Source organism: Euprymna scolopes, chromosome 22, assembly GCF_053919585.1.
Source record: "Euprymna scolopes isolate OS-2025 chromosome 22, ASM5391958v1, whole genome shotgun sequence".
NCBI lineage: Eukaryota > Metazoa > Mollusca > Cephalopoda > Sepiida > Sepiolidae > Euprymna > Euprymna scolopes.
In genome coordinates this window covers 49,741,058-49,753,385 of record NC_136503.1, presented here as the reverse complement: position 1 = coordinate 49,753,385, position 12,328 = coordinate 49,741,058, and the positions used below count along the sequence as shown (strand labels likewise).

Here is a 12,328-nt window from a genome sequence, read left to right as displayed (position 1 = left end):
AATTTTGAAGATAAATAGGTAAAAATAGAAGATGCCCTGTTTTACTTAGGGATGCAACAATGAAATGTTGTAATTCGAAATCGTCAAATCGTGATGAATAGATTGAAACGCTCATTCTACAGGAAATAAAATGGAAAACAGTTCAGCATTTACGAAAAATATTTTTATTTTATTTAATATATTTTTATAATTTACGATGTTAATTTATTTTAATAACATAAAAACATTCATCGACTCTAAAGATAAAATGTCTGAAAATTTTTAATAAATTGGTAATGTATAAATATGGTTTTATTGATAACGAACGAACCAAGAATTACATAACTTACTATATATATATATATATATATATATATATATTATGTATAGTAAGTTATGAAAATATATTCATGGAAATTAAGCTATACGCTTTCTCGTTTTATCCCCATAGGGAATTGTCAGGCTAAAACTCTCTTATTCTGACGCGTCCTTATATAAAAGAAACGAAGAAGACTTCGTGTAGCTTAATTGCCATAAATATGCTTGATTTTCATAAATATGCTTTCATGATTTACTATGTAGTACTAATGAAATTAATACTTAAAATTGACACATAAAATATTATATCTCCTTATAATATTTACATGGATACAATATAAATATATGTGTGTGTGTGTGTGTGTGTGTGTGTGTGTGTGTGTGTGTGTGTGTGTGTGTGTGTGTGTGTGTATTTATACAGGGTGCTCCACTAATCAGTAGCCCCGAAAATATAGTAGAGAGGAGAAACATTTTTTATTGTTTAAATTACCTGTAATGTTATAAAAGATGCTGGAAGAGTTCCCCGTTGATATCTATGCATTTCTGGGCATGCTTAACAACGTTTGCAGATACAGCCTGCAGATCTTCTCGGATGATTCTCTTGATAGCGTTGGTAATGTTCTTCTTTAGTTGGTCTAGCTTGTGCGGATCATTAGCATAAACTTTTGTTTTAAAGTCCCTCAAAGATTAAAAAAAATCACATGATGACAAGTCCTGGGGACGTGGTTGCCATTACCCTTTGCTTATTGTTCTCTCCTTCGTAAACATGTTATGAACTCGTTTCAGTGATCTGTGAAATGTGTGACATGTGGTGCCATCTTGTTGGAAAAAGAATTGCATTTTCTGAGGTGTCAGTTGGTCGTTAACAGAAAAATTAGAGAGATCGGACTACCTTCAAGTGGGCACTTAATGTGAAAAGAAAAATGATTAGAGAAGGAGAAGAGAGATGAGGCTACTTTTGAATGTGTTACTCTGTATAACATGAAAAGTAGTCTGTTTGAAACATTGCTGGAAAATAAATATGGAAGAGTATAAGAAGGCTATAGCAATGCAGGAAACCGGATGTTAAGGTGATGTGATGTATGAACAAAAATAGAAAAACGAACGAAGGTATTGTAGGTTTTTATTTTGTTTTGTTTTTTATCTTACAATATCTTACTATATCTATTTATTTTCCGAAACAATCACATTTAAAAATCATTAAAAATGGACTTACTGTTTGGAAGTCTTTAGTATTTCGGGAATATTATCTCTTTTTCAAAACTAAAGAATCCAAAGAATGTCGTACAAAAAGAAAATATCGTAAAAACGGAACCGGGAGTGGGATAAGTTGAGTTGTCAAGCGGAAATAGGAATTATTTTTTAAGCCTACTTAGTTCGGTATTCTAATCATTGTAACATTAGATTAAGTTAATGTTAATGTCATTGTAAAATAATGTAAGAATTCGTCGTTAATTTCTCAGAAAGGCGACAATAGGAAATTATATTTTAAAACAATGCGCGACGATATTGTGTGTGTAGGTAAATGTGAGGGTGTAACTACGAAAAGTAATAATTATCTGGAATATTTTTATTTGGCTTAATATTCAGAAAAATTTTGATTCGTGTAGAGGTAGAGGCATATTGGTGAAGATGAATGTGAAATTTAAGATGAATGTGAAATCCAGAATAACAGATTTTTACGTTTTCAGCCAATGAGAATACCCGGAATATAATGGGGAGAAATCACTATTTTCGAATAGGGAAGTGTAAAGGTAGTTGTATATCTATCAGTGTATGATGCGGTTAATAAAGGTATCATGTAGCGAGCAAATGTAACTGTTTACTTTCGATTATATATATATATATATATATATATATATATATATATATATATATGTATATATATATATATATATATATATATACTAGCTGTACTCGCCCAGCCATGCGTTGGCGTGCCCGAGTCTGGTTGACGGATATAATAGATTCTTTTTTATTACAGAGAGATACGCGCACAGTCACACGCACTACGCACTGAAACACACACACAAACGCATACAGGAACACATATACGGAAGCACAACCCAAAAAAATACACACGAGAAAAAACGCACACACACACACAGAAAGAAGAAACACATACACACATGCACAAATACAAACGCAAATACACACGAAGCACACACCAAAAAAAACACACACACGCACACAAAACACACACACACACATACAAAAACATGAACATGCACACACACACACACACGGACGCACACACATGCTAACACGCAAACAAACACACCCACAGAAACGTGCACGCACACACATGCGCGAAAAAGGACACACACGCACACACAAAAAAAAACAAACATGCACACTCATACGCACGCACACACGCAAAAACAGTGTCGCACACACGCGCACACACAAACAAACCTACGCAGGCATGGAAAACACAGAAACAAACGCAAACATGCACGCCCACCTATATACGTAAAAACACAGTGTAGTGCACATGCATACAAGCAAACTTACGCAGACACGGAAAAACACACACACAAAATAAACGCAAATACGCGCACGCACACACACACGCGCACACACGTGTTATATACTATGTTATATACTTATATTCCTTATTTACTCGTATTGTTATATACTGGGTGGTATTAAGATGATGTATATTCTGTATTGTTGTTGTTGTTCGTCTTAGGAAGAATCTTAGTGTTTCATCTAGAGAGAGGGTACATTCTACTACATGAGCACCAAATTGAGTGTTTGTTACGTTGTCGTATCATAAAGGATTGAGTGTTTGATTATCTTATCAGAGTTAATGTCGTTGTGTGTGTGACATGCACTTTCAACATACCTTCTGCGTCTTGTTGGTCCATCTGGAACATCTCGTCTGGGAGGGAGTCTGGTACCTGTTTTGGGGGACGAAGATTAGTTTCAATCCAAGACAAGAAATTGGTTCTATAGTTTTTTTTATTCACCTTCCAGATCGATCGCAGAAGAATGGAAAGTGAATTTGGCCTGTGTAGTTTCTTCTTCTAGGTCTTATTTCTACCACGTCAGAGTTCATCCCCCCCTTAGCGAAGGGGAGAAGACAACGGCAAAGCCGTCCCCTCTCTTCCAAGTCCCAACCAAATCTTCCCGATTCAGCTAACCTGATCACATGACTCACACGCAATCCTATCAGCTGATCTTGAGTTCCGGTCAACGTGTCTACATTATAACTCACAGTCCTCCACCCCTCTCTCTCTCTCTCTGTCTCTCTCTCTCTTTCTTGATCCATTCTATAACACACGCACACACGCAGAAACAAACTCATACACACACATAGAAGGTCACACACACAAACGCACCCACACACACGAACGTACACACATACACACTTCGAAAATAGTAAGAAGTGGGCAGTTTAAAGGCTTTAAAATCACGCGTAAGAAGATTTTGACGCACATAAAATATCAATTTACTGTTATAATTAAATATTAGATTCAAGCATTATAGTTAACTGTGTAAAGAATAAACAAAGAAAATGGCATTGTTCAGTGCCTGGTAAGTAGAATCGAAATAGAAAAAGAAACAATGATAAATGTAATCTTTTTTTTTTCAGGGATTGTATTTTTTATGGTGAGTACTGGAAAAAATTACAAGTAAAAAAAAATTTGAACAAAAAACGGGAAAGTGAACGGCCCGTTACCAAACAAACTAAAATAAATAAAAAAAAATAAATAAATAAAAAAACAGAAAAATAGCATCGTTGACTGTTTGGTACGGAGAATCGAATAAAAAAACAATGCTAACCGCAAATGTTAATTATGTTTGTATCGGAGATGTTTTTTTAAGGGGGTTACTTTCATGGTGACAATGGATGTGTAGCTAACGGTAAGGGTATTAATACGTAAAATTACGATTATTAGCGGTTAAAATTTTGTGTAATTGGTTTAATATTTATAAAACGAATGCTTTGTATAGAGAGACGCCATGTTTTTGAAGGTCTGGCGCGTTCGTCTTTTTTTAATAAGTTGTTTTCCTGACTAATAGAACTGTTAGTCCTCAATTATGAGAAAAGCCGGAAAATTCCAAGGGGAGAAATTATAATTTTGTAATCGGTAACTAGAAAGATAATGGATAATGGATGAGTGTATGAACCAGTTACGAAAAGTGGCGGGGAAAATAGTTATAAGGTGTGGCATGTGTTGTTGCAAACCTGCTGTATTTTGGTCCAAACCGAAGCTAGCAAACAACATATCTTTAACAAAGCAAACTTTTCAAGATAGATAAAGCTTAACAGTGTTTAGATGAGCAATTAAATATAGTAAATAAAAACGGAGAATAAAATTTATATATAACTTTATTTCATCTTCAAATTAATAAGGAAAAAATAAGAGTGCCACGGTCTAAAGAGATTTTCATGTCTTATTTATTTCTTATTGATCTAATAATATAATAAAGTTATATGATATGTGACTTTTATTCCTCATTTTCTATTTAATTTATGTATATATATGTGTGTTTGTGTGTGTGTGTGTGTGTGTGTGTGTGTGTGTGTGTGTGTGTAAACAGAGGGGGAAAGGAAAGACAGAGAGAGAGAGAGAGAAAGAGAAAGAAATACCGTTTAAATGTCTCCTTTTATTCTACAGTACTCTTTATGATGACGCATGTTGGCGCTACATATTCGGTACTAATTACATTTTATATAGTGCAGCTTATACACTTACTTTTAATAGTGTTTTGAATTTAGATTATCTTTCCCATAGACTATTTGCCCCAGTCCGTTTTGTTTAATCTGTCGATAGCGAATCGTGGGAAGATGGAATACGAACTCAAACTGCCTAGACCGGGATTTGAACTCGACTCGTCGATTCTATTTGATCAATAGAGGGAAAACTTCACAGGTGAGTTACTTCCATGATATTTGGAATATTTTCCAGTCCTTTCAGGGGTTTCGGATTGTAGGCCTGGACTTGGTCTTCATTTTGATAAGCTTGATTGTCTTGGCCGATTTTCTCTTCTCCTTTACCTTTTTCCACGTTTGATGAAACGTTGCTTTCTTCAGTGTGATCGTGTTTCTGAAATCGATAAACAAATAAATGCATATAGACAGACGTTATTATTAATTAAAAGAATAGAGTCATCACATCTGATGTCTCTAAGTTAAAAAATATTCGACTTTACCCATTTTCAGATGAATTGTCCTAATTATTATTTGAATAGCTGTTCTGATCTTGAGTGTTATTTTCCCAACGTTTCGGCCGATGTAACTTCTGACCTTATTAAGGTGTATATTGTCGATCTTGGGAAGCTTTCTGCCGAATTCGGGAATCTTCCTGTCGCATTCGGAAATTTGCGCATAATTTCAAACTCAACCCTTTATTTAATCCATTAGGAATAGCATGCTCTCACTGCGTCAGCCATGACTGAGCAGAAATCCTAAGCAATTCTCAATTGTATTTTGAGTACGCGAACTTCATCATCCAAAAAAAATGTAACTTAAAACTGAATTTTACTAAGGACTTTATCCACTACGCACCGGGTTCTGGTGATTGAAGGTTCAATCCTCAGTGCGGGCGGTACTCAAAATACATATGCGAGTTAGTTAGGTTTCTCTCCAGTCAAAGATGAAGGAATGAGAGCATGCTACCCCCGTTGATTAAATAAAACGTTCCGTTCAAATTCCAATTCTTATTCCCGAATTCGATAGAAAGAGTTAAACAAGATAAACCTGAAAAAGGTCGGAAGTTACATTGACCGAGACATTGTTATAATAGCACTCCAGATGAGAACAGTAGTTCGAAGAATTCGAATAATAATAATAATCAAACCATCATCTGAAAAATTCAGAAAAGGCACCCTTCCAAAAGCAACAGTTCAGTTTTAAATAAATATACAGTAGCGTCCAAAACTAAGGGACAAAATTTTAAAACCTAATATTTGTTAGAAATAACAATTGTGAAAACTGAAATTTTGACAACTGGTAGTCGTTATCATCCATAATAACATACTAAAATTTGAATCATTTGCAAAGGATAGAAAAAGAATTATAAAAATTATTTATTTATTTTCAAAATAGGAACGTCCAAAAATAAGGGACAAAATTGATAAAAACAATGTAAACCGCCAAAAAACAATAACAAAAAATACATGTATACAGTAAATGAGCCCTTGCTCTCAATGACAGCTGCACATCTTCGACTACAAGAGCGAATCAGTTCTTGACAATCCCCGATACTAATTTTAGACCATTCTTCTTGAAGCTTCATCCACAAATTCTCCGTGTTAGTGGGATTTCTTTCCATAACTTTCCATAACTTTCACTCCTACGGTCTTCCAAAGATTTTCTATTGGATTTAAGTCAGGACCCTGCGGTGACCAATCCATAATTTCGAAATCTTGCTCGCTAAGGTAACTCATTGCCACCTTTGCCTTGTGGGAAACTTCGTTGAGCTGTGCCCTCAAGCGTTGAACTATCCGGATTTGCATCTTGAGTGTGCTGGCAATGATTCTGTTGTCATAACTTGGATCGGTAGAGAGCATGAATTGTACAGCGGCGCATTTCCCATCTCACTCGTTGAACATTGGGTCACTTTCAAACATGATAGAAGGCTCCTATCGCTCTTGGGATTTGAACACAACTGGACAACTAGTAGATGGTCTGCAAAGAAAAGAAAAGAATGATGTCTTTCCTACTTGTGAGACATCGACTTAGGTTAAAGCTGGTCGTGATGATCACATCCCTTATTCGAGACGAAGTAGGTTCATTCCACTCTCGAATTTCGCCGTGGTTCACTTGATCTGTGTTAGTTAATAGACTTTCTTATGTGTGGCGCGTTTGCTCAGTTGGCAGAGTGCTAACTCGCATGCAAGAGTCTCGGGTTTCGAATTCCGAGTCCGGGTGTATCTAATTGATGAGCCGAAATGAGGGCAAAGCTGGAGTCTTGAGCTTCCGGTTTTTTGGCTGTCATAACTCTTGTGAGCTGCGACGTGGTCTACCTGTAGAAAAAATTATATATATATATATATATATATATATATATATATATATATATATATATATATATATATATATATATATATATCCAGTACTAGGTAGGTGACTATTTTGGAATGTACTGCACAGGGACGTAGAAATTTCCAAGTTAAAATTCCACTGGAAAAGATGCATTCTTAACTTTTGTTATAAGAAAATAGAAACTGATGTAAAACCTGAGGTCTACTGTCTATTCTTTCTGCATCAACCAATTGCACTGACTTAGATTAGTAGTTGTCTCAAAACGTTTGTATGAAATCAAAAAATGATTTCCTGACTGGGTTCGAATCACTCGATTGGCAGTAATTATCCTTTCCTACACTGTAGGTTTTTAAAAAAGTGATTATTACAATTTATTAAAAAATATAATCGCCACTGTTTTACACACACACACACACACACACACACACACACACACACATATATTCCTAATGAACCGCCCCCTTAAGTAAACACTTCATCAAATCTCCACACTAACGTAATGTACTTGCAATAACCCCTATCCCTGAGTGGCTTCCGGGCCTTGATAAGTGGTGATCACTGTGTAAAAAAGAATTATATATATACATATATATATATAGTACAAATATATTGTTAGATAGTTAACACATTTACATATTTTCTTAAAATGCAATAATGTAAGGGATAAATCAAATTTCGCTTTAAATATAGACTTTTTAAAGAAAACTGTTACGCCTCATCAAATTGTGATGTCATTTTTGTAAAGATGAACTTTTCGCTTTAACGATTTTAAGCTTAAATCTTGCGTTATTTCAACAACGGCTTACCGTTGGTTTTGCGCTGATGACTACCGTTGTTTTTTCTCTTGTGTTTCAATAGCAATGAACCTACGCAAAATTCCAGTATCCGCTGCGCTGCGCACTTCCAGTCTGGTTGGTGGTCTCCTCAACCAGACTTTCTATCTTCATTAAGGCTTCACGATCATTTTCTATGGTATTACAAGCCGAAACATGGCACGTTTGGGTGGGGATATGATACTGGGATTTCTAACAGTTTTAGATGCTTTGGAATCGTACAAGTATGTTCTAAATATATTTTCTTTATATTTATATGTACATTTAGCCGTGTTTAGTCGTTATTTGATCATTCAGGTTATTTTCCGTACTTGAGGATTTTCTTTAATATCTCTGCTGTTTTTATCATTGTCATCCTTTGAATGATTTCAAGCCTTTTCTTTAATTCTATTTCTCATATTTCTTTTCATATTTTTTCGGTGCTCTCCGTAACGTTCGTGCAATTATTAGTATTACAGTATTTTGTAATGTTTATATTCTTTTCAGATCTCTGCTAAGTCTAATATATAAAAGGCTATATGTCTGTTTGTTTGTCTGTCTGTCCGTCTGTCTCCATATTTTCAAACTCTATCTCTTCCGAAACAAAAAGTCACAGAGCTACGCTAAGAGCCTCAAAAGATTGAATTTTTTTTTATGAACCATTATTTTATGGGTCTTTATCCGATTAAAATAGTTTTAAGGAGTCAAAAATGAGTCAAAATCGAAAAAGTCGTTATACATCTTGTGCATTCATCTTAGTTTATTTCTAATTTTTAATTTTTAATCAGTCCATATGCGTGTCACATTGGTACAGTGGTTACGTCAAGGGCTTTGAATGCTACAGTTTGGCTTTTGGTTTCGATTCAAGCTGATGGCACCCAAACCCCTTTTTTACTTTTGGAATGACGACTCGATAATAATAATATATACCAAATCTGAACAAATTAAAATCTCATATTTAAGCACATTTTATGACCGGGCAGAGCCGGACGCCCTCTCCCCGCTACTGCATACATGCATATATACATGCAAACATATATACATGCACACATATATACATACATATATGCATGCATATATAGATACATATATCATATGATGATAGGTACTTCTTGACAGAACTTTGCTATCTCTTAAGTTAAGTGTCGTTCAGCTGTGTGCACGTAGGTGCTTTTTTAATCCAGCTTTAATCTTATATTAAAGGACACATATGTGACATACAAACTTTCCTTCTTGTAAAGGTGATCGCCTGATAATGTTGTAAATCCTTGAATGTCGTGCCAGGCCACTTTTAGATTTGCGGATTAGAACACAAATATGACAAGTTAGCGTTGCCGGATGTGTTGTAAAGGCTTCCTAATAAGACTGTCGTTCCTGTCTTTGATCGTGTGACAAAATATATCTGCCACATACAGTGCACTTCATTTCCTGCTGTAATTTCTCTAACAATATATTTTGCCCTGCTTTCTTAAAACGCATTTTAAGACAGTAAGCTCTACACTCCGCTCTTCAAAAATCTTACAACTTTCTCTGGTTGTTTTTCTCCATAGTGGTCGATCTTTCGCTTGGGCTTCCCAGTTATGTACATCCATCTCAAGTATTTTCAAGTTGTTTTTCAGAGAATATTTAAACCCTTTTCTTGGTTTATGCTGTAATCTATTACCCCTATTTATTTCGCTATGAAACAGTTCTTTAGGAAGTCTTTTGTCCTCCATCCTAACCAAGTGTCCATCCAGCACATCTGATTTTAAATTATTTTCATTTCTATATCAGTACTATTTCAGGCGTTGGAGTCTTCCAGTTAATCTAATATATAAAAAGCTCTATATCTGTCTGCTTGTCTGTTGGTTGGTCGGTCTGTCTGTCGATATGTCTGTCTGTATGTTTCCATATTTCCAAACTCTATCTCTTCCGAAACTAAAAGTCGCAGAGCAGCGCTAGGGGTCTCAAATGATTGGATGTTTTATTAACGGTTTATTTTTCTTTAACTAGTTAAAATAGTTTTAAGGGATAAAAAATGGTTACAATTCAAAAAATCGTTAAAGATTTTGTACATTCATCTTAGTTTATTTTTAATCAGTTCATATGTGTGTCACGTTAGTACAGTGGTAACGTCACGAGCTTTGAATGCTACAGTTTTGCTTTCGGTTTCCATTCTAGCTGATGGTACCCAAATACTTTTTTTTTACTTTTGAAATCACGACTTTATAGTAATATACACATAATCTGGAAAAATTAAAATATCATATTTAAGCGTATTTTACGACCGGGCAAAGGTGGGCGCCCCAACCCCGCGAGTTCCATATATCTACTAAGGTTTTCTACCTCTTTGATCTTCACCAAGTGAACTTCTAGGATGGCGAAATCTATGATTTATTATGTTTTCCCCATTTTGTCTCCTCGTATAAATGAGTTTGTACGTTTGTAATTTCATATGACAAGTTTTATGGTTTTCATTTTCTACTTCTAGCGCCGATTTGTGTGTGTTTACCATTTGTTCGCGTGTTTGAAGTGTATTCTTTTGCATACTTCGATAATGATACGTGAATTGTATTAGATGACATAGAAAACTAAATTTAATTAGGAATTATATTAGCAGTTTCAGAGTTCATAGGGATCTCTCTCTCTCTCTCAAAACAAAGATGAACATTACGTTCCATTCTTTGAGGAATATGTTTGGAATCTTATTTTGGCAAAGTTACATAGATTTTGATCTAAAACTTCATTCAACAACAAAATACAATAAGATCGGGAAGGCATGACATGCTTGTCCGTGAAATACTTACCGAATCATGATCAATTCCAAACCATAAGAATTTTCGTATTTTTTTCGGTAGGCAAGGAAAAACAATATCAAAGAATGGAACGATTAATCTGGGATTTAGGTCTTTTGGTCTAGTGTAGCCTGTCAATTGAAAATCAAGTTTAGTTATTAATAAATTCAATTTAAAAAAAGATTTATGTGGCATGTTAGTACAAATGTAATTAAATCACTCATTTGCATAGAAACAAATATTATATATATATATATATATATATATATATATATATATATATATATATATATATATATATATATATATATATATTAATAAAATGATTTCAGTTTCCCTTTCGGTTTTGAGAGGAAACTTACCGAACGCTTCTTCTACAAATCTTTTGCAATCATAACTTACACCACTTCTTAAAACATGTTCCACGAAACTATGCATGCATTTCATTCATATCAAAAAAAAATTTTACAAAGGAGTAACCAAATATCAAGGCACGGAGGCCACTTGAGGATAAGGGTTAATTGGCGTACAGGAGTCAATGAGAAAATGTAGTAATTGTTAGTAGTGAGAATTTGGTAAATTTGATTACTTAAGGAGATGGCTCATCAAGAACTTGTTCACGTTGGACTTGAAAACAACCATATTGTAGTCAGTTGGAAAGCAGGATAACGGAACAGATCCCATAGGCGGGCAGTTCTAAGAAAGAAGCTTTGTTCATGGAATCTATATTTAGGTTTAGGCACGGATAAAGAGTAGGAGGTTTCAGCCAGACGTGTGTTTTTCGTGAAAGTCAGGTCAGAGAGGGGGCCATAGATTGGAGCTCGGACGAGAACTTGCCATGAAAATAACGATAAATCAGAGACAGGCTCGCAATGTTTCTTCTATGGGAAAGAGTTTTCAGGGAAGAGAAAAGGACATCCCCCACTAGGCTACGAAGTCTATTTTGAACTCCGTTAAGACAGGATAAGTTCTTTTAGGAGCTCCAGCCTAGATGTGGCAACAGTGTTCCATCCTTGGACTACTTGGCTCTTGTACATTACTTACGAGTATATGCCTCTCCCAATTACGTATTTCCATACAAAATATAGTAAACGGTTTCAGCCTCTATATATTAAGTTTTCTCACTAACCGAGTTACAATATTAACAGACATACTAACTTTTTACACTTTTACACACTTGTTATTTTAATCAGCTAACTAATTGTACCACCGCAAATAAAGAACATAAATAATAGGCGCTCGTTCATTCTAAATAAATTCTACCTTGAACTATAATTGTATTCACAGTAAGTAAATTACATAAACAAATCCCGTTGAAATATATAGAACTTGAATATTGTTGTAAAGACTCACCCTACACTAGATATGAACTCTTCCGAACTGTATATCGAGAGGTACTTATTCTCGGCCATTCCAGTGGCCTTTTAGCTGTCGTGCTGAGTAAGCCT

General features: G+C 34.9%; 1 protein-coding gene across 3 annotated transcripts in view; it reads right to left on the bottom strand.

Annotated features, from left to right (window-relative positions):
• Positions 1 to 4,618: 4,618 nt before the first annotated feature.
• The window catches only part of LOC145243440 (sodium-coupled monocarboxylate transporter 2-like), a 134,641-nt gene continuing 126,931 nt past the window's right edge, over positions 4,619 to 12,328 (bottom strand). For all 3 annotated transcript variants that reach the window (XM_080106331.1, XM_080106332.1, XM_080106333.1), the window contains 2 exons: positions 10,893 to 11,011; positions 4,619 to 5,354 (listed from right to left, as the gene is read on the bottom strand). In XM_080106331.1, coding sequence (XP_079962457.1) covers positions 5,175 to 5,354; positions 10,893 to 11,011 — 299 coding nt within the window. In that variant the 3' untranslated portion in view covers positions 4,619 to 5,174. The remainder of the gene's footprint in view (positions 5,355 to 10,892; positions 11,012 to 12,328) is intronic.